Source organism: Thermothelomyces thermophilus, chromosome 5, assembly GCF_000226095.1.
Source record: "Thermothelomyces thermophilus ATCC 42464 chromosome 5, complete sequence".
Lineage (NCBI taxonomy): Eukaryota > Fungi > Ascomycota > Sordariomycetes > Sordariales > Chaetomiaceae > Thermothelomyces > Thermothelomyces thermophilus.
This window is the reverse complement of record NC_016476.1, coordinates 3,918,721-3,942,900: the sequence shown is the minus strand read 5'-3', so window position 1 is coordinate 3,942,900 and position 24,180 is coordinate 3,918,721. Positions and strand designations below refer to the sequence as shown.

General features: G+C 54.2%; 9 protein-coding genes across 9 annotated transcripts; 3 read left to right on the top strand and 6 right to left on the bottom strand.

Moving 5' to 3' along the window:
* The first annotated feature begins 156 nt into the window (after positions 1–156).
* Positions 157–1,390, top strand: MYCTH_2309526 (uncharacterized protein). The gene is made up of 2 exons (XM_003665553.1): positions 157–220; positions 269–1,390. The coding sequence occupies exon 2, from the start codon at positions 427–429 to the stop codon at positions 1,345–1,347; it is 921 nt and encodes a 306-aa protein (XP_003665601.1). The 5' UTR covers positions 157–220; positions 269–426; the 3' UTR covers positions 1,348–1,390.
* Positions 1,391–2,536: 1,146 nt separating this feature from the next.
* Positions 2,537–5,274, bottom strand: MYCTH_2067101 (uncharacterized protein; the record flags this gene model as incomplete). The annotated part of the gene is made up of 2 exons (XM_003665552.1): positions 2,537–5,056; positions 5,173–5,274. 2 exons carry the CDS (start codon positions 5,272–5,274, stop codon positions 2,537–2,539), a joined length of 2,622 nt encoding a protein of 873 aa, XP_003665600.1.
* A 954-nt stretch (positions 5,275–6,228) lies between these two features.
* Positions 6,229–8,048, bottom strand: MYCTH_103122 (uncharacterized protein; the record flags this gene model as incomplete). Its single annotated transcript, XM_003665551.1, has 2 exons — positions 6,229–7,382; positions 8,024–8,048. 2 exons carry the CDS (start codon positions 8,046–8,048, stop codon positions 6,229–6,231), a joined length of 1,179 nt encoding a protein of 392 aa, XP_003665599.1.
* Positions 8,049–8,287: 239 nt separating this feature from the next.
* On the top strand, positions 8,288–9,159 carry MYCTH_2309524 (uncharacterized protein). The gene is made up of 2 exons (XM_003665550.1): positions 8,288–8,801; positions 8,884–9,159. The coding sequence occupies exons 1-2, from the start codon at positions 8,694–8,696 to the stop codon at positions 9,133–9,135; spliced, it is 360 nt and encodes a 119-aa protein (XP_003665598.1). The 5' UTR covers positions 8,288–8,693; the 3' UTR covers positions 9,136–9,159.
* A 398-nt stretch (positions 9,160–9,557) lies between these two features.
* Positions 9,558–11,025, bottom strand: MYCTH_2309523 (uncharacterized protein). The gene is made up of 3 exons (XM_003665549.1): positions 10,815–11,025; positions 10,111–10,725; positions 9,558–10,000 (listed from the first exon to the last, which is right to left on the bottom strand). The coding sequence occupies exons 1-3, from the start codon at positions 10,888–10,890 to the stop codon at positions 9,783–9,785; spliced, it is 909 nt and encodes a 302-aa protein (XP_003665597.1). The 5' UTR covers positions 10,891–11,025; the 3' UTR covers positions 9,558–9,782.
* A 1,145-nt stretch (positions 11,026–12,170) lies between these two features.
* MYCTH_35583 (uncharacterized protein) lies at positions 12,171–12,965 on the bottom strand (the record flags this gene model as incomplete). The annotated part of the gene is made up of 3 exons (XM_003665548.1): positions 12,171–12,316; positions 12,413–12,719; positions 12,838–12,965. Coding segments are annotated over 3 exons (581 nt in total), but the record flags the coding sequence as incomplete, so codon positions are not given.
* Positions 12,966–14,651: 1,686 nt separating this feature from the next.
* MYCTH_103124 (uncharacterized protein) lies at positions 14,652–17,085 on the bottom strand (the record flags this gene model as incomplete). Its single annotated transcript, XM_003665547.1, has 4 exons — positions 14,652–14,805; positions 14,907–15,701; positions 16,131–16,760; positions 16,847–17,085. 4 exons carry the CDS (start codon positions 17,083–17,085, stop codon positions 14,652–14,654), a joined length of 1,818 nt encoding a protein of 605 aa, XP_003665595.1.
* A 3,262-nt stretch (positions 17,086–20,347) lies between these two features.
* MYCTH_2066939 (uncharacterized protein) lies at positions 20,348–21,864 on the top strand (the record flags this gene model as incomplete). The annotated part of the gene is made up of 5 exons (XM_003665546.1): positions 20,348–20,526; positions 20,579–20,697; positions 20,763–20,803; positions 21,020–21,210; positions 21,330–21,864. 5 exons carry the CDS (start codon positions 20,348–20,350, stop codon positions 21,862–21,864), a joined length of 1,065 nt encoding a protein of 354 aa, XP_003665594.1.
* A 373-nt stretch (positions 21,865–22,237) lies between these two features.
* MYCTH_2112434 (uncharacterized protein) lies at positions 22,238–23,357 on the bottom strand (the record flags this gene model as incomplete). Its single annotated transcript, XM_003665545.1, has 4 exons — positions 22,238–22,323; positions 22,373–22,601; positions 22,772–23,026; positions 23,121–23,357. 4 exons carry the CDS (start codon positions 23,355–23,357, stop codon positions 22,238–22,240), a joined length of 807 nt encoding a protein of 268 aa, XP_003665593.1.
* Between the last annotated feature and the right edge of the window lie 823 nt (positions 23,358–24,180).

Genomic DNA, 24,180 nt, shown 5'->3' with positions numbered 1-24,180 from the left:
TCGGGCAAGATGATGGGGTTGGTGAGGTACAGAGTGGTGGCGGCTTGACGGTTTCTGATTTACGTGAAAAAAAATCGACGGCAACGCGACCGGTCTAATTAATTACTTCGTACTAACAACACCTTGCAGATGCGGCAGCCAGCAGGAACCTGCAGAACCGTGTCAGGAGAACCGAGACAAAACCATTTCATATCCGATTACAATGCAGATGCTCTCCAGCGTACGCGTACGCGTCCTGCACAGACAACAAAACGCTGACGACGAGCAGTAAGTAGCATTCGTGCAGTTAAACGCCAGCGCGTTCCCCCAGCGCGTTCCCCCTTGCTGCTGCCTTTGAGTTGCCCACTAATTGACTTGGGCACCTACCCTACATCAAACCGGCCCTTGGTCTTCAAGTCTTCGACGTGCAATTTGCTGCGATAATCAATGGCGAATCTCGCAGAAGAGATCTGCATCGCCTTCTCCAGGGGCCGCCCAATGTTACGAGCGACCGAGAACTGGTGGCCGACGAGATGGGAGGACGTCGAACTGGACCTCAGCAGGATGGTCTACGGATCCAACAGGATAGACTCGGCAGGCAACAGCCTCGCAATCACGGTTCGTCTCTGCCAGGATGCTTTTCGCGACCAAGTCACCAGTGCCGGCATCGGCAGAACTGACCCAACGTTTAAGGAGCACTGGAGATATCTGCGAGCCTCTCGCCGGTCCGTCAGCCTCAACAACATCTGTCAATCTCGCTGTGAAATTTTGCAGCATGCCTATGCCCTCAGCTACATGATCGACCACGTTGTCCTGGACAGGAAACCGTGGTCCGAGGAACTGATTCTGGAAACCCACCGAATCCTCCAGCACTGTTTCGACGACAGTGTCGAGCCAGGACGTTACCGCACCCACAAGGTAGTCGCCGAGTGCGAGAAACCGGATTCCCATCCCATGTCAAATCCCCTTACGTCTCCCGAGCTTATTCCCGGATACATGGCCAACATGGTGCAGCATCTCAACCGGGACACGACCAAGGCGGACGCGGGGGATCTCGATCCGTACACCTTGGCAGCGCGATACCACAATCAATTTGTAAGCATCCGCCCATTCGGCGACGGCAACGGGCGAATGGCCAGGATCCTTCTCAACTGCTTGCTGCTCCGACACGCCGGCCATATCAGTGACATCGGGGTGGAAGCCGAGGACCGAGACCAGTACGTCGGCATCACGCGGCCTCCGGTTCCCGTGTTCGCTTTCGACGAACAGAAGGTCGAGGTCAAAACAGAAGCATGGGACAATCAATTGGGAGAGTTGCTCCTCAATAAGGAAAGGTTAAGCCCTGCCAGACTGCATGTAGAGAGGTAGATTGTAAGAGTAATTACATGAGTATACCTACATTCTTTCGCAGCAAAAGCACAATCATTGTGACCTAATTAGGTGTCACTCTCTTCTGACATTTCCCACGAGACTATTCGGCCGAGGGCAGTCCCATCATATCGTACCGATACATTATCGCAGTCGCCGTAAATGAGCCAGAAACCCGGGGCGTCAGGCCCCGTTAATACCCCTGTTGGAACGGTGAAAAGATAATTAATTACTACATCCGGATCTTCCGAACCTCCTGTCCCAACAGCTCCTGCCTCGGACCTGGCCGTTGCTGGTCTAGTAGTAGGAGGAGAGTGAAGAAGAGCTGCTTCGGTACCGGCACGACAAACTCTCTCAATTCCGGCATCCTGGTGCTGACTCGTAGAAGTGGTCGAAGAAGAAGCTCTTCGACCCCCTCCAGCTGTCGCGGCGGTATGAGGTCGGAGTGGTCATACACTTGCTTGGCGGGAATGAACTCCAGCCGCGCAGATTGGGACAGGCTTGTGGAAGGAGTTCGAGCTGTTTGACAAACAAGGTGCGGCTCTTTTGCTCAAGTCGAGGCGACGACCAGAGGCACAGAGACGAAGCCACACGCACAGACCTGATGAGCCTCATGCCGGCCCCAGCGAGTGTGGGAGCTGTTGGGATAGGGCTGTAACCGCAAGGCTCGCCGTAATGTGAACCCAAACCTCGTAATAGGCCGGGCCTCTACTTAGGTAAGGCATATTTCGAAGGCTGGCAGTTGACCAGCCATCGCGTATGTACTGTACCCCGTACATACATGCAAGGATCTGTCCCTCGGTGTGTCCTATAAATTATCAGGGTATTCTTCTTAGCCGTTATATCTGTGCTATGCTTGTTTCAATAACAAACGAACCCCAAGGCGTCACAATGTTCCCCACGGGTTTTCAGAAAAGGAGAAATCCAATGCATTTATTACCGTGCGCATGTGTAAACGGGGGTGGGCTACAGCCTCGTCTTCTGCAGTAAACGAGACGACGAAGAGCAGGACGGCAAACAACCCAGACCGCCTATCCTCGAAGCGAAAAGGACGGGCCAGAGGTGACAAACTCAGGTCTTCAGTTCCCTCCGTCGCACCCGAAAAACTAATTAGATTCCCAAGAACCGATATTGCCCACTCAATCTCCTCTCCCATATGTTGTTGACTGGCCTTGGACGCTACCCATCCTTATTTATGCCTCCTACTCTCCATCCCCTGCGGCATCGTCATGAGGAGCTCTCGCATTCTCTCGAGGCACCCGTCCCGCTTGGCCAAACACTCCTCCAGCACCTCACCCTCCGCCATCAGCTCGGCCAGCTTCGACCTGAGCCCCTCCAGCTCTGCCGCCCTGCGTCTCCCGTCTCTCTGCAGCTCGGCATTCGACTCGGCCAGACCGGCCATCTCCTCCCGCAGCCTGGCCGTCCGGGACGTGGCGGCCGTGAGCCGGGCCTGGAGGTCGGCGTTTTCCAACTCGAGGGTGACGATCACTTCGTTCGCTGTGCCCTCTCTGGCGGTGACTGTCCTAATGTCGGCTTGTAGGGCCGCGATTGCCGCTTCTCTCGTCGCTGCTGCTTCGGTGAGTCGCTCGATGGTGGCAGTCGCGTCGGCGAGTTGCGATCTCAGGGTGTCGACGTCGGACGCTGCAGCAGCAGTTTGATGCTGGAGGGTGTCCTTCTCGTGACCGGTTTCGAAAAGCTGCTGGTGCAGGGACGCGATGGTTTCCTCGTTATCCTTGGTGGAAGTGGTGTTCGGCGCTTCGCTTTCATTATTGTGTTGGGCAAGTGGGTTGCCCAGTTGCTGGACCCTGCGCTTCTGGATGCTAAGCTCATCCTTGAGCTGAGTCCTCTCCTTTTCAAGTGATGATATTGTGCGGTGAAGCTGCGTGATCTGTCCTTGCTTTGTCGCGATGTCCTCATCTTTGCTGGCGAGCTGTGCAGCACACTGCTGCAACCCTTGTCGATGCGAGCCAAGCTCAGCTTCCAGCTTCGTCACGCCAGCACGAAGAGAGCTAATGGTCTCCCGCATTTTACCTGCTTCCAAGTTCTGTGTGGCCACTAAGTTGTGCTTTTCTCTCAGCTGCTCTTCGACCTGCAGCAGTCTGATACGCAACTGCCCGCCGTCTTTGTCCGAAGTATCCCCTCCGAGTGTCTGTTTCACAAGGCTCTGACGCAAATGTAGTATCTCGTTATCCCTCACCTCCAGAATGCGCGATAGCTGGGCAATCTTGTGTCGAAGCTCAGGTTCAGCACACGCAACATTATGGGGCCCTCGTGCATGTTGGTGACCGAGACAGCTCAACTCCTCCTCCGTTGACTTGGCGGCGTTCTCGCGACCCTTATTGGACTCATGCTGCTGATCAGTCATCTGCCGGCCAACATTGTCTGATGCTGCAGTCAGCATCATCCCTTTTTGTGCCCCTGGCTGCATCTTTAGAGTCTTGGCACCCTCGCTGGCGCGAGCCGGTAATGGGATCCCTTGATTGTGCTCGTGTTGCAGCTTTGAGAGCAAGCTTTCCTGTGCAGCCAATTGCCTCCTCAGAGCATCGTTCTCGCCTGCCAAGTGTGCCAATTCCTTTCGGTGATGAGGACTCTCTTTGGACACATCCTGGCTCAGCTGCCAGTTCTCCCGCTCTAGCGCGGCCACCTTGCTCTCTAGAGTCGCCATTTCCTTCAACCGGGCTTGCGCTTCCCCAACCATGGCGGCCTGTTGGCGCTCGAGCCTGCTGATTATTTCCTTGCTTCGATGGAGCATTTTCTCGGTTTCTTCAAGATGCTGCTCCTTCATCTTCAATTTGTCTTCAGCCTGTTTGCGCTTGTTTACCATGATGGTCAGCTGCTGCAACGTCTTCTCTTCGCCTTCTTTGCGCCTGATCTCCACTGCTGTGATCTCTTCCCTGGTGGTTCTCAGGCTATCCTCAGCAGCTTCGCGAGCCTTCTTCTCCGCCGCCAGCGTCTCTACCATCTCCCGCAGCTTGTCTTCGGCCACTTTGCGCTTCTCGCCGGACACGACCAGGTCTTTCTCCACCTTGGAGCGTATCGAGCTTGAGGCATCCAGGTCTCTCTGTAGGTCGAGAATCTCTTTCTCTGCTTCAGCCAGACGCTCTCTTGCCTCCAGAAGGTTCTTGTCCTGGATTTTGTCCTTTGAGTTCACTGTGTCAGGCATACAGCTCTCGGCGATGTTGACATCAACTTCGTGATCCTTGTCCCCGTCCGAGGCTGCCCGAAGTCGTGACTTGACTTTTTCGTACTCCGCAATGAGGTCATTTTTCTCCTTGGCAAGTCTCTGTAGCTCGTTCTGGAGCGGTGTTGTATGCGCTGCTAGATCGGCAGCCCATGAAGCCTCCCTCTGGTCTAGCTCTGCTTGAAGTTCAGCCTCTTTCCGCTCCGCGTCTGCGCGAAGCTTCTTCTCGCAAGCAAGTTGCCGATGGAGTTGATCGAGTTCAAAGCGCGTGGAAGAAATGCCACTGATCGGTGTGGACGCGGAAGTCGCGGGTCGCTTCGTGGTTGGCGAGAGCTCATCAGGGTCAACTTCGCTGCTAGGTCTTTTTCTGTTCAATCTACTTCGCGATATCCTATCGGACTCGCTGTCAGAGAGAACGATAGCGGTGTCAGCTGTGTTGTTTTTGGCTTTCCGCGGTCGCCCACGAGGTCGTTTTGTCACTGCTGCGGGCGGGGATCTGTTGGCTGGCTTCATGCTTGCACCAGAAGCCTATTGTGGGTAGCTGAGTTAGCAAATGCAGAACTAGGCGATCAGTTGATAAACGTCAGGGCATGAAAGGTCCGCGTTTCCTGTATGTTCAAAACTTATTGAGGCCAGGGACGTACTCTCTGAGAATGGGAGTCTCTGGGTCGAAAAGATGCACGATCGGCAACGATGATGCATGATTCCATTTTCTCTTCTTCCTGGGCAAATGCAGGTGTGGCCATGGTGTCTGGAAGAAGAGGTTGTTTGTATTTGAGGGGAGAGTCGACCAGAAATGGTTGCTGCCCGTGATGATGCTGTTTAATTAGTTAGGAGGCAGAGGCGGTGTAGAGAAGGCTGCAAGTGCAGTATATTAGCGACAAAGAATCTGGTTGCCTGGAAAGAATGGCAGCGTGCCAGTAAAAACCGCCTACTAGGGAAAGGGAAACTTCTGAGTGGACTGAGGGTAGGAGGTATCTATAAGCAAGGTAGTAAGAATCTTGGAGACGGAATATTGGGTACCTAAGAACTGCGATTTCTGGCACGGGCGTGTAAATCCCCTCACTATATCTCTGGGGAGCAATGATAGTTTCGAGTGCTAGACGTAGCTGGGGTTTGTCAAGGACTTACTTTCTCCGGTCAACGATCCGATGGATCTGAACCTTTGTTTTAGTTGTCTAGAGCAAGTGATCCTAATTTCACGCGGTTTGCGTACTAGAATCTAAGGTGACAATCTCGCGAAGAGCTGATGCCTGTCGAAATCCTGCCTGTTCCCTTTTAATGGTTCCGATTAACGCGAAAGGAATTGCGGAGCTTGAAATCTGAAGCAAGCTGCCCTCAGTGGCCAGCACAACCGAAGTTCGGATCGAAGCCGGCAAGTTCTCTTCTCCTTGTATGGGGGGTTCTAGGGGAATGCGAGAGAATAGCTCCGATAAGGAAATATTCCAGGTACTAAATCGGTAGGTAATTGTGCGAATAAACCGTTGTATCTTTGGTTTCTCATCACATTTCTTTGTCCAATTATTATAAAAATGATGCTTTATGCGGACCTCGAATAGCTTGCCGCTCCTTTATGATACCAGAACTTTGATACAAGCCATAATTAGTCTGTAGATGGCTTTTCTGCGTGCAACCTAGACAAATTCTTTGCCTAATCACGTTACCCGGGATCTATGGAACGACGCACCCCCCTGAACTGCCTACTCCGACGCCGAGTCAAACTCGTAATCTGACGAGGCAGGCTCATACCCCTCACTAAACAGATATTCGGCAATTCTCTCCACCTCCTGCAGATCTCCCTCCTTCGTGTCAGTCTTCTCCTTGTCGACCCAGCCTTCAGTATAACCACCCCCAAAGTCGATCAACCAAGCGTCGTTCTTCTTGTCGATCAGAACGTTGTCGGCCTTTGCATCGCCCCAGACAACGCCTCCCTCATGGAGCTGCTGAACTGCTTCTTTGATCTGGCTCATCCAACGTTCCCTTAGCGGGATTGATGTGCGACGTAGATAGATGCCGTCTAGAATCCCGTCGTTCTCGCGGCGGAAGTCAACGTAAGTAAGTAGCAAACCCGCTACCCTGCCATCCTCTGCTGCTACAACTCCAAGCAGACGGACCACGCGCGCCTCGGGCACCACGTTGGACTTGAGGAGTCGGAGATGAGCTTCCAGTTCCTTCTCAAGGGAGATGAACGCCCCAGCCCCGAATCCCTTGAAGAAGCAAGTTGTCTTCTCGCCCGAACCATCCAAGTCGACCAGGACTCGAGTAGGCCTGTCATCAAGTGCCTGTTTTGGGTGCCCAAACGAGACTTCAACCATAGACGGATCGAAGAACTTGACATATTGCTCGAGTTCTCTTGCGAGACCTGGCCTAATATTGCAGAGAGGTTCCGAAAACTGACTTTTCTCGTCTGGCATATGAATAGGGAAGGGCTTGTCGTTTTCTGATTCGAACCGACATCGGTGTATCTCGGGGAAAAGATACTCGGACAGCAGCGGCTTCGCTTCCCCCGTTTGAATCATGTCAGGATCAAAAGACGACGGGACGTCTGGTGCCACTTTTGAGAAGACTGGCTCAAACACAGCGATGAGCCAGCCATAAAAGCGGGCCTGAATCTCTTCCGGACCTTCTTCCTCGTCAGAGTAACCTTCTTCCTCTGCGTCCATCCCACCCCTGTCTCGGACCGCGGCGATGAACTTGTGGTACCGAGAGGTGATGAGAGGCGAATTGCAAAGGAAGAAAGGCGACAACTCGATATGGAATTCTCTACCATTGCAGCGAATGAAAACAACGCAGTCATCATCGCTGTCATAGTGAACATGGACACGGCCCGGTATCGGCTTAGCCAGGATGCGGCCTGTACTGACTGTCGGAGGAGACGTCATCATGTCTTTTGCAATAAACCGGACGCGGATAGGACCGACGGGATGGTGGTGATTAGTGAGCAGTCACCACACAACGATGCGAGGCAAGACGGTATCGATCCAACCTGAACATACCTCGTGCCAGTAAGTAGCGCGATGAAGCGGGCGGTGAAAATTGAAGACAATCGCGACTTTCAAGAAGATGGAAGAGTGCCGAAAATGTTGAAGGCAAGTGTGGTGCTGCTGGATTTTGAGACCTGGAAATCAAATAGAAGAGTATTGTTGGAAGAACCAACTCGAAGAGACGGGATTTGTGGGGACAGACATCGGCCGAGAGGCCTGGAGGAATCTCGAGGCGGGGCCGCAGATTTGCAAGCAAAATCCACGGTTTAAGGTGAATGAACTTAAGATGGCTTGGCTTATCTACCTCTGTTGGTCGCCTCCAACAACCAACAACCGCTGCATAATCCACCCACTCTCTGAGCTCCAAGAGGATGGCTGAGGACCTGGTGTGAAACGTCACCTGCTACAAACACCAGGCTCGGCTATTGTTCATTCAGGGTCTCGGCCTTGAGAACCAGGAGCTCCGTTTCTAAAATTGAGGTAACTATACAGTCGCTGTCGATACCAAAACACACCTCAACTGGTCCCTCAGCCATTGTCACTCCTGGGTTGGACGCGGGAAGGCGAGCGAGGCGGCCCGATTCCACAGGCAGGGGCGTTGTCACATTGGGCCGACCACATGCAGATGGGAGTCGATGGAGTCGAGTCGAGTCGGGCCGGGCCATGAAAACCCATCAAAGTGAGTAGAGTATCTTGTGTGCGCAAGTATATAAGAAACAGATCCTCGCCGGTCCCCCTTCCTGATGTCTTGTTGAGATTATGAATCAGACAATCTTCCCTTTGCCTTATATCATCACTCCGGGGCTCTCGACAAATCAGCGTTTTGACGTGAGGACATCCTCGATACCTTTTTCTATTTCCAACGCCACACCATCCCTCCAAGCTCACACTGGTTGTGCAAGACTCTGGACCCTGCTGGACAGCGGCTCGAACTCCTGAAGCCCAAGACGGACTACCGGTAGAGTGGGCAGATATTCGAGCCGGTTGACTATACGGCGTTCATTGGCAAGCACCAAGGCAACGACAAGGTCTTCATCGTAACCGGCGATTCTGGTGATGGCCTGACACACGGCGTGCTCGCCGGGCGGCTGATCGCGGACGAGATTGAGGGCAAAGCAAACTCGTGGGCGTCGCTCTACAGTCCGAAGCGGCTCGGAAGCATTATCAAGTCGCTGCCCAGCATGGTGAAGCACGACATCCAGATTAACACGCAGTACAGGCGCTTCTTGCAGACAGACATCACCGAGATCGAGGAGTTGGGCAGGGGTTCTGGAGGCGTCCTGAACTCGGTGAGAGTCCACCATGTGTTTTTTTTTTTTGGTGTGTGTGTGTGTGTGTGTGTGTTGTGACAGAGGACTAACGAAACACTAGGCCACTAGCAAACCACTGGCAGTTTACAAGGACGAAGAGGGCAAGATGCACAAGTACAGCGCTCTGTGCCCCCATATGAAGGGAGTTGTATGCTGGAACGACGTGGAAAAGAGTTTCGACTGCCCTGTGCATGGGAGCCGCTTCTCCAAGGATGGCATTCGTGTCGTCGGTCCGGCCAAGGCGAACTTGGCGCCGGCGGATAATAAGGCGGGGGCTGAGGATCAGGAATATGCTGGTGGATCAAGCATGTGAGTACTTGAGAAGCGGAGGGCGGGGGGGATGGAATTTATTGATGCGGTAAATCTCTAGTCATAGTAGCGCGTCGGGGTGGATGGGGTTTGTACCTAATATCTGAAGTGAATTCTACTTTGGATGAAAGTTGCGTTGGGATCAAGACCAGATGTTGAGCTCTTCACAACACCAATCAGGGCCACTGGAGCCGCGACCGTGGCTAAACTGAAACTTTGAAGCGTAACACCAGGATGCAACATGATGGCAAGTGGAAAGGCTGTGTTGCATACGGCTTCCGAGGAGACTGCTGTCCTTCGACTCAGCTGAGGTACCATATCTCGAGATGATCGTAGGTTTCTCGAACGAGTACTTGGGAGAGAGAGGCTGGACTGAGAGAAGGAATGGAAGGCATGACGCGGGTCTCGGATCGGACATTTCTTTCCTTCGGATGGATAAGACCAGTCAGACACCGGTCATTGTTGTGTCCGTGCAGCTAAATGCCTAAATGTGTACCGTTACAGGTTCTTTCTCTGCAGCATGACGATACACACCGGGTGCCCGTACGACGTTGATGGTTCCGCGAGGTTCATGTACAAGCCAACCCCCTTAGGCCCTTGCCCGTTCTAGTTCATGATTTTCGTTTCATTCCTCCGTTAACAGTCCGCGACTCAGTATGACGACCGCATGACAGCAGAGCGTCCTCCGTCAACCAACAACACACAGCCGTTGGTGTAGGCTCCGGCGCGGCTGGCCAGATACAACAACTGGCCGGCCATCTCTTCGTCGCCTCCAAACCTGCGAGCCGGGATGAAGCGAGGGTCGTTGACCCCCTCCGTGCTTGGGTCCCGGCTTCCAATCATGTTGCTGGCTAGAACTGAGGGAAACACTAATGAAAACAACGGCTTTGTTAGTTCGTCATTCTTCTCCTCCGGGGGGTTAAACGAGATCCGGCACCAGGATGCTCTGAAAGGGGTCTGAAAAAAAGCAGGCACTCACGTCCTGGCGCCAGCGCATTGACGCGGATCCCGTACGCCGCCAGGTTCGAGCTCGCGTACTTGGCCAGCTGCAGAATGCCCGCCTTGCTCACCAAGTACGCCGGCGGCGACAAGTCCATGCGGGAAAAGGCGGCGATGCTGCTCGTCACCACCACCTGGCTCGGGATGTTCGGCACGTTGCTGCGGCCGACGGCGGGCCCGCCGAACCCGCCTTCCAGCGCCCGCTTGTTGCCAGCGTCTAGCAGCTCCAGGAAGGCGAGAATGGTGAAGTAGGCGCCCGTCACGTTGACTTGCAGGGTCGAGGTCGTAGCATCCATGACCTCCTGGGTGAAGAGCCTCGACCGGAGTTCGGAGAGGGGCAGAGAGCTGTCCATGCCCTGGGAGTGGCCGCTGACGCCGCTGTTGGCAACCAGGAGGTTGATGTAGCCCGTCTCCGAGGCGACGCGGTCGACGGCCGATTGGAGAGAGGCGTGTGACGTGACGTCGCATTGGATGGGCACGAAGACGGCGGGATGCTCTTGAGCCGCCGTGTTCAGGACGTCGAGGCGCCGACCTAGGAGATAGACGCGCTTCGCGCCATTGACGGCGAGGGCGCGGGCCATGGTGAGCCCGATCCCTGGTGTCACTTCAGCATCAACTCCAGGGGAAATATGTCTGGAACCTGTGGGATGACTGGAGAGCACCCAAAGGCACGAGATGACTTACCGGTGCCTCCCCCTGTGATGACAGCGACAATGCCATCCACTCTGAAGAGTGTTGCAGCGCCGAGCTCGGAGGCCATTGTGATTGCAATTATTCGCAGACAAGTGGCTGACAGGCTGGTTCACTCGCGGCTAAGTGGCGTTGGATGTTGGCGGATCGAAGAGATTAATGCATTGAATTCACGATGGGTATTTGAGAAGATAGATGCTCCGGCAACTGTCCCGACACTCGGGAAGCATGGCAATTAAATTGTAGAACTGGGCGTATGTGGGCAATCTAGCTCGGTCATGATGAGGAAGGCTCGGGATGACAACGAATAAGGAGGCTCGGTGTGCGGGTTTCAAAGCTACTTGCAAAAGGATTGTGTCACATAGACGCGTACATGCATATGTGTATGACTACCGTATGTATATACACCGTATTTAGGCGTCTTGTTTGTACCTTAGGTACGTGGATGTACGTGTTTCACATATTTGTGCGTATACGTGGGGTGTCAACCTTACATTATTATATACGGACGTACATTTCTCAACTCTGTATTCAATAGGGTAACGGCGTCGAGGGTTCCTGCGATCATCTATACGTCAGATATCACAGTTTCCACGACCGGAATGGTGGTCTTTAATAACTCCGGGCATGCCTGCCTTAAGCAAGTCTGAATTGGGCTCGATTGCTCGGTTCCTGCCGCGGCACGCTGCCAGAAACCTTCGACCCACATCCACCCCCGAAGGTCCGAGCTCCGTGCTTCATCTCCGAAGACCGGCCCCGTCCGAGGTGGGGATTTCCGGGACACCTCTCTGACCCGGATCTGGGCGAGGCACCAACAGCGTTTTTCTGAACTCGCCATGGAGGCCCAGATAATTAGGTAGTCTGCTTACCAGGTGTGCAGCTCAAAGACGTACATACAAGAAAGTGTTGCACGGGTTAATACATTGCGAATGTGCCCTATATAGCCTACACTTCTCGGTGGTCTTTTTTACGGGGGACGAATATCGGGTTGGGGAATCGTGACAGATACCGGCGATCCCAAATGATGCATCACCTCGCGATTATTGAGGTTTTCTCCGAGTTCCTTCTAAGCGAAGTGACCTGGGTTCAGCTCTGCAGTATCACCAATCTCAAAGACCCTACAGATGCTGGATCCAGTAGCCTACCAGCGATGGGATTTAACAATCATTTAACCCCTCGTGAGTATATCAGAATTTACTGTGCTCAGAATGTTTACAAGGGAAGGCAGGCCTACCTCTCCACTTCCTCGCCCCCTTCACCGTGCCCAAACTGTAGCCATTTTGGTCCCAGAACTTCCTCTTGTGCCCGTCCCGAGTGGATAATAGCATCTGGAATGGGTTGAAGAAGGTTTCAGTCACCGACCTGGAATCCTCCCACCCGGGTCCATTCAAAATCGTTTTCCCGTCCTGGGCAAGGCACATCTGAGGATCGCTGGGCAAGAGCCGGCTCGGAGACCCGACAATCCAAACCGTCACGGCACGTAGGATGAATGTCGCCTCAAAGAACAGAAAGTACCGCTCGTCTCGCAAGACGGGGCGCAGTTCCGAGCCATCCCCTTCCCTTCTCGACAATGGAAACCCAAGGTGCTCAACCATACGATAGGTGGTCCTTCCGCGGATACAGCAGATTCGATATATCCCCACGAGTACGAAATAGATGCCGATCACGATGAGCTGGAGCGCGAGCGACGACCTCGTGAGGAAATCTCCTAGGCGTAGGGACTTGTCCGGCGCCTCTCGGTCGGTGAGGTACGCGATGCCGGTGATGCTCAGGAGCTCGATGCCGGCGGTGAAGGCGGCGACGAGGACGACCATACGGCCCGGGTGCATCAGCGCGAAGCAGGGGACGAAATGGAACAGCCGCCCCAGGATGACGCTGTTTGTCATTGAGACGAGGGGCCTGTCAAGAACGTTGTCAGTCGGCGACCCATCCTCGTCTCGGCATGAACGGAGCGAGCCCCTTTTTTTCCCCGACTATGGCGGCGCTGAAAATGTGGAAGACAGAAAGATTACCGTACGCTGCGGAGCATCTCAGCAGCATTCTCGCTGTGTACACTCGCGGATCATCGACGTGGAAGGTGCAATAGCTGCGGACTGCGAAGCCTGCCAGCAGAAGGGCGCTGCAGAACGGCAATAATGAGGTCACTCTCCGGGACTGGTAATACCTAATAAGGCCTATGTGAGTACGGAGGTACTGTCGACCGGCACGCTGGAACTGGAGAACCGAGACTCGGAATTGTACGCACAAACACTGCCGAAGATGTAACAACGCCGTGGCCGCAAAAGCGGCTGTGAAGAAGATGGCTGCCTTTTTGCTCGGCTCGTAATGATACACATTTTTGGGATCAAACTTGGTCAATATTTTGGCGGAGAATCTTCGTGCCGGAGTTGCCGGGAGGGGTCATTTTACCGGACGCTACGTCGGCCATCGCAACGGTTCATGCGCAATACTATGGCTCCTTTTCGTAGCTGAGATTCATTGCTAGTTCGTGGTTTGAGCCTGGCTACCTCTGGTTGAGAGAAGACAGTAAGAAACGGAGGGCAAGGAGAAAAGGGCAGGAAAGGGAAAAGAGGAGCGGCTACTACTAGGAAGGTTTCCGGTTGTAGGAACAAGCAACTTTGGGTTGCTACGCGTAATATGAACAGGTATTTGCATGTTAAGCGTTCTGCAGTCCATGTCCTTACAAACCGTGATAATCTTGCTTACAAAGTAATGAGCGGGTTTAGGTGTTGGATGCGCTAAGAGCCAGCCCCCTGGTAAGTTCCACATGCAGCTGAAGACTATGAGAACCCCTGGAAGTGTTCCCAACCGCATTTACCGCTCCCTTTGTGTATAAGGTGTGTGTATCGCTCTTGTTATTCATCGTTTCCTGTGTAGTCTGGAATGCACCTTATTCAACCTTCGAAGACCTCATACATGCCTTAATTCTATTCTGTTCGCTGGTCGAATCTTCTTCCAATTAATTAGGTACGTTTCACAATAGGTTTGTCTGACTTGGTTGTGATCGGCCAAATTCATAACGAAGAAGTCTGAGTTCGATGGACACTTTGAGAGTTGAGACAGGATACCTTCTATCATGCCCACTCTGCTCCTGACTGCGGTTGATTCATTATATCTTAGATAAGGTGCCAGGTCGGGAGGTAATAAGTACCTGAATCCAAACTGCTTTGACCACCCCTCTTTTCGCCTCTCATTTATATCTTATGGGCCATTGTAACAGCGGTCCTCTGGCCTACGTGATACCGTAACAATGATTCCTCAGTACAAAAGTCCGACTGAACCCGATGTCGTGAGTGGGTGTAGCTGAGATTAAACTATGTGTGTATTTCTTTGTGATACCAAGCCTTTTACTACATCGACATTGTCTTACTCGAATATCCGTTTTTGATTCCCTCCTTCCACTTTATCCTAGGTGAATTCCTCTTGGTTATCATTGCTGCTGATTCCCGGCGTGCGGAAGTGGGGAAGCCTACTTGCCTTATCATTGCCCGTGAGACGTATGTACAGTACAATCCAAAAGACATATGGTGTTGGAAAAATTAGCGCCTTGTATTGGTTTCCAGCACACTATTCCGCATTGCGATCACGTTTGCGATGGAGCAACCCACGTCAGTTTAGTAAGTGCTTAACATCCCTCATAAAATCTTTGATCTAGAAGCAACACCCATCCATCAGGTAATTATCCCAAATCCAGCCCGCAGTCGTGCTCCATAATCAATTTAAAAAATGGAAAAAGAAAACAAGAGTATCCCAGAACCAAACAGTACGATTCATCACTCCCCCAACTCATAAAACTTTACCCATATACATCATTATGTTGACGTCCATATCTCAGTGGTGGGCTTCGCTCACCGACACACCGGGAGATTTCTTGACCATGGCCTCCCGCTCCGCAGCCATCGGGCTCTGATACGCGCCTGTATACTCGACCTTGGTAGCCTCCGTTCTGGGCAGGGGGGCATACCTGCGGCGCCTGATGCAGTGTCTGTTTGAGTCACAACGAGTCAGCCACTGCCACATTCCAAATATTGGCAATGGAAATAGAACAATGATAGAATAGGGAGGAAGGCGGGAAGCAGCACTTACATCAAGCTGGCAATGGCCGCCGCGAGGATGGGTACGCCCAGGCCTACGCTGAGGCCAATGATGAGCTTATTGGAGACGCCTCCGGTCTTGCCGTTCAAGACGTCGCCAATGTCGTCGAGGACGCCGCCGTCCTCGTCATCCCCGTGCTTGGCCGTGCGGGCCGTGGTGGACGAGGAAGGCGGCGGGGGCACGTAGCTGACCGGGACGCCCGTGGTGGCGGCCAGCTTGTTGGCGTTCTTGCCGAAGGGGATGGTGCTGGGGACCGTGTCCGCCGTCGGCTGCGGGAAGCTCGGCTCGACGTCGGTCGGCACTGTGGTCACGTACGTCTTGGTCGTCGTCAGCACCGTCGTGCGCAGCAGCGATTGCGGGCAGACTGCCAAGCCGTCGGAGGCGCAGGTGATGCCCGTGTGGAACTCGCGCGCGCGCGAGGTGTAGGCGACCGCCGTCGGCGTGTCCTCGTCGCCCTCGGGGTCGAAGAGCTCCGACGAGACGAGCGCGGTGAAGCGCTCCCGGCGGACCAGGCGATTGTTGGTCGTAGCCGTCGTGGTGATGGCGGGTGGGGTGGAGGTGGGCTTGGGGGCGTCGGCGGTGATGGCGCACACGTCGGCGAGCGTGGTGTAGAAGATGGGCACGCTGGTGGTCGGCTGGACACCCCAGCTGTGGGGGCCGACCGCGATGGTGGCGCCGGCGCCGGCGCCCAGGGCGAGGGTGTATTCCTGCACAATTCTGATGGCGCAGCCTTCCTTGGCGGCTTGTTCGGCGCCGCCGGTGATGTTGGTGAGGAACTCGGCGACGCTGGAGCGCAGGGAAGAGTCAGCTGGGGGAGGAGGGACTCCTCTTCGATTCTAATAAGGGGATAACTAATACAAGTCGACGGGTGGGCACTCACTTTGCGAAAACTCCAACCTCCATGCCATACGAGAACTTGGATAGGTCACGGAACTTCTCCAGCACGTCGGGCAGGAAATCGTCCGAGATATTGGACAATAACGTTACGGTCCCGCTTTGGAAGCCCGCATGAAGGCCAACCCGCAGGATAGCTTGCAGCGTGACGTGCCCGCTGACGATGGTAACCGGGAGGAACTCAAACCGGCCTCCGTTGCTAAGCAGGGGGGAATAGGCACGTCAGCAATCCCGATCACCTGATCAAAGATAGATAATATTAAAGAAAAGGAAGAGGTGGGGGAGAGCGTGGTGCGAGAAGGTAGGAGCCAGCGGTCTTACAAGATGACGCTGGACACGTTTTTGCCAAAGAGGGCGATGTGGAATCCAACGGGATCTGGCAGCTGCAGATGGAATCCTGAGCGAATGATCATCTCGGCCTCTGCGCTCAGGAGCAAGTCCATGGTGGCAAAGATACCGGCCTCGACCCCGGGAGCAATCGTGATGCCGACCGGTGACTGGGACTTGTACAATGGGATTGTCAGGCTGGCTTTGCCCGAGATGGTCGTGTCCAGAGCGACGTAGAGGTCTAAGTGGTCGATCTGGAATAGGAGATTAACCGCAGGGAGAGGAGGGAGATCAATGTCAAAGTCGGTGTCGACGTCGAACCTGTCAAAGTTGATGAACTCGTCGAGCTCAAAGTCATCTTCGGTAAAGAGGTCCCTGATCTCGCCCCAGTGGATTACGTCGTCCAAGCTCTCCACCAGCGAGTCAGTCAGGTTCTTGGCCTCGTCGATGACTTGGCCGGTCACGTTGCGGAACGCGTCTCCAAAGTCGAACTCCCCGTCAATGGTCAGGGCGACGCTGGCCCCGGCTTTGAAGTAACACGTCTGGCATTTGACGTTGACCTCCAAGGAAGCCTCAAAGTCCGTGTTCTCCAACTTGGTGTCCGTCACATTGGGCGTGTAAGTGCTGCACGTATGTTGGTCAGATTCAAAGCATCGGACTATTGTTTAGAGCATCCAATGCAGAAGATAATAAAGAACATTAAGACTTACAAGGTGATGAGCTCGGCGTCGTTCCAGCTCTTCTCGAGGCTTGTGCTGTTCTTGAAGACATTCTCGCGCCGTATGTGTGCGGCATGGGCTATGCGTCGCCAGATGAGGTGAAGGGTGTCCTCGTCCGACATGCCGGGAAGGTTCCGGGTGCGGACATTGACAAGTGGTGCCGGGCTGGGTGTGGCCACGGCGAGGCCGGCGGCCCATACGAGGGCCGAGATGAAACCTAACTTGACCATGGCGGATGCGGCAAACGGTTGTTGTGTCCTGGAGGGAGGCGTATGCCCTCTCGACGAACACATCGCGCCGGGCTGTTGGCGTTCTTTATGCTGCGAGCTCCTCATGCGCATCTGCAGGGCCACGACGAGTATCCCCCTGCCGTCCAGCCTCCGCCCGCTCCTCCGATGAACACCTCGTCCTCAACCCGTCTGGATTAGGCATGTCCAGCGGCCGCGGAGGATCCCGTAGGCCACGCTTCCGACGGACGGGAAAACAAAAGAGAGTTGGGACGGCGAGCGTGAATTGTTTGTGTGGGTCCAATGCAAGAATCCGCCGCATGAAGGCAGGGGGTTGGCCTTCGTTGTGGCTGTAGTGTAGCTATGGGGGGCTGTCATCCTGCAACAGAACCAACAGCTATGAAATGTAACTGTGTCAAGGGGTTCGATATGCAGCTTTTGACGTTCGCCAACACGTCCCTGGTTCTTGGCACGACGTCGTGGCGCCGTTCAGACTTCTACGGATGTGCGGATAACAGAACAACCCAGCCCTAGGAAGCCCAGGCGTCCGGGAAAGAGAGAGAGAGAAGGGGGGGGGGTTGGCGGGGGCGGAGGGGATGAATCCTCCTCTTTGCCGTTGGTGCCAGCCCCGAACAAGGCTGGGGACTCTGCTTCCCGGATCCAGCCTCGTTGGCCGCATCGATCGGCTGCATGGATGCAGGCTACCACCAACCGGTCACAATTATCACACCCGAAGATGTACCCTGTGCCATCATGCTCCGCGTCAGAGGCTCGCTGAGCCTTGGGGAGCTGTACCGCAGTATTGTATTCTGTGCAAGCTTAGTCCATGTTCAGACGAAAGTGGCATGTGCCGTGCACCTGCACTGGCCTGGAACCGGAGGCTGTTTCATGGGGATCCCGAGTTGGGTGAGGTAAGACAAAGCTGGAGGTAAGTGTAATTCGTATGTACTGTATGTATGTATGTATGTACATACATACATACCGGACGGATTACAGGGCGAGCTGGCTAGCTCCGGAATTCGCAATGTGTAGGGCTGGATAAGTCCGGAATCCACTAACTCGCCCGACCAAATTATGTACTATCATCCCACGAGGTCGCTAACGTGAATATGAGCGACTACTATGTATAGGATGTACCGCGTGGTGTGTTCCGTAGTACATACATACGTCGGAATAATACCGCAGGCTGCACGGTAGCTGCAGGGACCCCTCATCAATGCAAAACGTGATGGGTTCCAAGGCACGCGTGTGACCCACTGCAACCTGCCCAACTGGGAGAGCTCGAGAGGGGGGTTGCACCCAAGAATAGACTTGCACTGACCGCCACGCGAGGCTAAGCGATCAAAAGTCCAACAAGCGCATCCTACTGGGCAGACAGAGGCTGTGTTCACCGGTTATGCTTTTGGCCCCTAAGTACTGTAAACTTATTGAGAATCTCCTTCCTGAATCGTTGGGAAGACCCAAAAGCCGAAAAGAAACGGTCGAGGGAAATTTCGCTGCCAATCAGATGGAGCCATTCAGAGCAAAGTATGTACGTAATTTCATGTGGTTCGCCAGGCAGCCATTTCTGTTTTCTTGCCTTCCACCGTTTTCTTGCCCTACCAGATGTGCTTTATCTCGCGTGCCCAAATTTGGGGGCCGGCACACCTCAAGAGCCTAAGCCGAGAGCGGTGACAGTGGGAGAACGAAGCTCAAAATGCGGCCCCGTACTCCGTACATACATGTGCCACGGTTCAGCTCGATGATCGATTTAGTTGAAATCTACTCGGTCCTTGGCACGCCAAAAACTTCTGAAGCTTCGTAGGGCTATGGGACTTCTGGTTGACGGAATGCAGGAAATTTGCGCCTCGGAGCTTGCAGGACAGCATCTGCATTTCATGGAACTTAGCTCGACATTTGTTTGGTAAAAATCTCCATCGCACATGGAAACAAATTCAGTTTCCGCGTCTAGAACTGATAGCAAATCAGCTAGATATGCTCGCCTCAATCAGGGTGCAAAACATATGCCACGTAAATTTCACTGCCAGGTGTATGTAATCCATATGTATGTACATACTGTACCTATTTAACCACTCATTTACGTACCTAGGTACCTCGGTAGACAGGGGGTCTTAGCTGCCAATCCACGCACATCTTCTCTCCATGGATGTAATTGTGCCAATTTCCTCCCAAGCTAGCTCACGCGCCAATCTCAAGATTAGTATCTGTAATGTTCACTGGTATCATGCCCTGATTCCAGGCCAACATTACAATACCTCTGAACCCTCGAATGGCCAAGACGGCAGAATGTTAGGGGCGCCAGAATAGAAAGCGGCAGTAATTAACACCCACACTAGGGAGACTGCCGATGAGGCCAAGTCAGAGACTCGGTATTTTTGTCACTCGGGCCTGTCCTGGACGATGGGTGACTGCCGATAGGTCTACATGCCACTTTAACGGGACACTGACAATGCAGGTAAGACTGGAGATGTCAAGCTGCTAATGGACAAGATGAGCGACGAGTATCGGAACCGACATTGAAGACAAGTCTAATAATGCTCAGCTCAAGACATCGATGCTGCGCCAGAATTCACCCTGAGATTGCAGTTCTGGTCTCAGTCGCACGTTCAGCATTGGCCTGGCTTGTCGTCAGATAGGAGGCAAGAGAGCCAACCTGGTATGAATGGAAGGAAGTTTCGGCACATACCGAGTATTACGAGATCTTCTTGTTCGCTACCATCATGACCGAGCTTTACTTTGTTAGGCGTGACATGCTGGGAAAGGGTTGACGACATATGCCTAATCGATTGCAAAAAAAAAAAAAAAAAAAAAAAAGGGGGGGGGGGGGCTGCTGGAAAGCCCCAAACCCTGGCCAACAGTGGACGTCGGCTATTTCCAAACATGCACGCCGAGTAAGCGCCCTATCCTCCAATATCGATTGAGTTTAGCCATCCTATTGCAGCTTACCATCGGCCGGCACTCGGCTCGCATCCACACGAGGAGAGGACTGTCAACTGCCGAACCCGCGTCCAGTTGCAAACAACAAAGTCTTGGCTTACCCGATGTTCACGAAGCCGAGTGGTCATTGGGTTCCGAACTCCACAGAGAGTAGATTAAGACTGAATTAAAGGATAGTCGACACTCGGTTTGTGTAAACCGTGGTGCCCGGATGATGACATATAGAACACGAAGCAAGTAGAGTTGGATTCTCAACGCCTGTTGATAGGCTCAGCAGGCCTTTAGTTTCTCTTTTCGAATCCGGACAAGTACACCAAAGGCACGCGAAATGGTTCTGTCAAAAGTCTGGGGAGCGACCCTCCTCGCTGGTTTTGCGGTCGCCCAAACGTACCCTCCAGATGTGGTTGATCAGCTGGCGAAGGATAGTTTGCCCAAGCTCAAAGAATGGCTCGAGAGGAACCCACAGGAGGGATGTACCTACGAGACGGCAGTCAAGCGGCGGGAATGGTTTGCTGCACCCTCCCGGGTTCCTCACGAGCTGAACTCTGACATAGCCCAGGAGGGACTTGACCGTCGAGGAACGCAAGGCATACACGGATGCCGTCCTCTGCCTCCAGTCGAAGCCTGCCTTGACAAGTGACCAAGCGCCGGGAGCCAAGAGCAGGTTTGACGATTATGGTACACCTCCCGATCTCAGCCCGACAGATAATAGAATACACCCTACTAACGGCGTTGGATCAAAGTCGTCATCCATATCCAACAAACACCGAGGAACCATGGCTCGGTAAGCCGGCAACTTCGCTGCTCCCTCAGCGCCCCACGACGCCACCATCTAACATCCAGCAGACCTTCTTCCTCCCGTGGCATCGGTACTACGTCTGGCACTACGAGAACGCGCTGAGAACCGAGTGCGGCTACAAAGGATATCAGCCGGTAAGACCACATCGCCTTCGCATATACGACAGGACAGAGCCGCCGCTGACAAGGGTGGGGTTTGAAGTACTGGAACTGGGATCGATATGCTAAAGACCCCGCCAACTCGCCGCTCTTCGACGGCAGCGAGGGCAGCATGGGTAGCAACGGTGCCAAGGAAGAACACCAGGGCATTCCTATCCCCGGTGCGCCGCCTCCGTACAACATGATCCCGCCCGGGGACGGCGGTGGCTGCGTGACCTCGGGCCCCTTTAAGAAGTGAGAGCCTTTGACTATTAAGTCCCAAATCCCTGTCAAAAACCCCCATTTCTTGCAGCACCTATGAAGACGGAAGCGTATTATTTACTGACCCCCCCTTTTCCCTTCCTCCAACCCAGCATGACCGTCAACGTCGGCCCAATCGCGCCGACGCTGAACGTGCAGCGCAACCCGCGGGCGGACGGGCTGGGGTACAACCCACGGTGCCTGCGGCGCGACATCAACAAGCACTCCGCGGCGGTGACGACGGCCAACTACACGTACGACCTCATCACCAACAACCACGAGATCTACTGGTTCCAGACGGTCATGGAGGGCCAGTTCCCGCAAGGCAAGTGGGGAGTGCACGCGGGAGGGCACTACACCGTCTCGGGCGACCCCGCAGGCGACTTCTACGTCAGCCCCGGCGACCCCGTCTTCTGGCTGCACCACGCCATGATCGACCGCGTCTGGTGGATCTGGCAGCTCCAGGACCTCGACAGCCGCCTGACCCAGGTGAGCATGACCAAGACCATGAACAACTTCCCCCCCAGCGAGAACGGCACCCTCGACGACCTCAGCGGCCTCGGCGTGCTCGCCCCGGACGTCACCGTCCGGGAGCTCATGAACACCATGGGAGGGATCGGCGGTAAGTTTTGCTACATCTACGAGTAAGGTGCGGTATTCCCACGAATAACGGGTTATTAGGGGGCAAGGGGAGGGGTTCTGGATGGGAGAGAGCAGTGGTCGTAGGCGACAGAGATGTGATGCTAGCTGAGATGCTCGAGGTTACGAGTTTGATTCATCGACAATGTCACAAACATGCATTTTCCAACGTGAAGTTCTTTCGACTCTTGCCGGTGGGGAAATGGTATAATTAATGCCCAGGGCTAAAGTGCCCAGCACATCTATCACGCCCACACGACAACGGAAGTTCAGTAGTTAGTAGCTTTTGCTTATTAATTACACCGGTCGCGTCCATGGAGTCTCTAAACAACACGACAATGTTATAATTACACATTACCAGTAATATTTTTTCATTCATTAATTACTGGATCCCCTGGAGCTCCTTCTCTGTCCACTCCCACGACCTCTTCGACAACTCCGGATTCTTGACAATGGCTGTCTCCCTGTCTGGGACGCCCACGGGTTCGTAATTAATAGTACTTGCCACCCTCCATACCGGGCCCCGTAGCTGCCCAGAGATGATTCCTGACCCCAACAGCGGGCGACACGCAAAAGATCGGCGAGATGGGCGCTGAGGACTTGAAGAGGAGGATCTCCTTCCGCAGGCCGCGGGTCATGCCCGTGATGATTCGGCCAGGGTGCACGGCAGCCAATTTGAGCTGAGGATACCGCCGTGCCAGTTCCCGAGCAAATTCGATGATAGCCACCTTGCTCCGGCCATAACGCTGATAATATTTATATAGTGGGCAGCCAGAGCCGAGGGGAAAGGGTTGAGTTGTATCAGCAACTTGAACCTTGGAACCGACTACAACTGATCAATTATGCGACCCTCTCACACACACACACACACACACAACACGAAACACGAACCACTACGACAGGGGCAAAAACTCACAATGTCCTCGCACGGGCCCTTCAACTTGTCAAACAAGATGCCGCCCTTGGAGGCCAGCTTATGGCCCTCGCTCGATCCCGCCACGACGCGGAGGTCGGCGTCCGGCGGCTCGGCGGTGCGGCGGAGGGTGGGCAGCAGCAGCAGTATGGTCAGGAGCGCGTGGCCGGGGCAGTTGATGCCGAACGCGATCTCGTAGCCCTCCGCCGTCGTGCCCGGCCGCACGCGCATGATGCCGGCACTGAGGACGACGATTGTCTAGCCGCTGCTCGGTCGCGCGGAACCGGGCCGCCGTCGCCCTGATCGAGTCGAACGACGAGAGGTTAGCGGCGTCCTCCCGGATGACACGGACGACCGGCTCGCCGTCGTCATCGCGCGGCAGGTCGGCGACGCAGAGGCGCGCAGGGCCGTGCCGCGCCGGGTCCGCAGTCACCTGCCTCCCTAGATCGCCGGCGCCGCCGGGGACGAGAACAACCTTGCCCTCGAGGTCGGGGATGTCTCGGTCCGGGTCGAAGGCGACGCCGCCTTGGATCTTGGAGGCAAACAGCGTCACGCGCGCCGACGCGACCAGGGCCTGGAAATCGACCATTCTGAGGGTTAATTACGGCAACAATAACGGCGGCGAGGGCGGTAAGTGCGGCGGTGGTAAGCATCATCCGAACGCGTTCAATCAAGGCCGTTGGAGCCACTTGGTGGGCCCTCGTTGACTTGATAGGCACGAGGCCAGCTCAACGCCGTACCTGGAGATTTGGGTGTTCTGGTGAGTGATACTGGCGTAACCGCGACCGGTAGAGATGTGCCACGAAACCAATGCGAGAGCCCGGCGGTGTGCACACATACGGATCATAGCTTAAAAAACTTTACCTAGTAAGCACTTTGCTGGGTGTGTATGTATATACATACAGTCCATACGGATGACAATGGGGTCGTTGGGGGCCGAATCGACACCGCATCACCTGGAATTGAGGATTTTATTAATTAGAGGATGGAGGCAACGCTATCCCTGACCTAGAAGAGCGCCGCTGCTAACTACCTTGTCAAGACTCCTGGCCAAATTCCTCCCCCTTGGAGGCTCTCATTACCTTACGAGCAATTACACATCAGGTGTAGAACTTCCTAAGAGGCGTCGGAATGACCCTTAGGTGTATGTTTAACCAGGAGGGGTGAGCAAGAGTAGTATGGCCTATTATCAACTGCCCTCCACTTTGCAATTACAAGTATATTTAAAGCGAAGCTTCAATTACTGAGTCTCTGAGATGCGTATAGTTGAAGAGCGAAGGAAGGAGCTTCGCTTCTATATAACCGGCCAATCCTTTAAGATGAATCTCACCGGCCATCACCTACCGCACTCTTGGCATCCCGCATTGCTCTTTCCTTACGTATCGCCCGCAATTGAGAAATCATTTGCTACA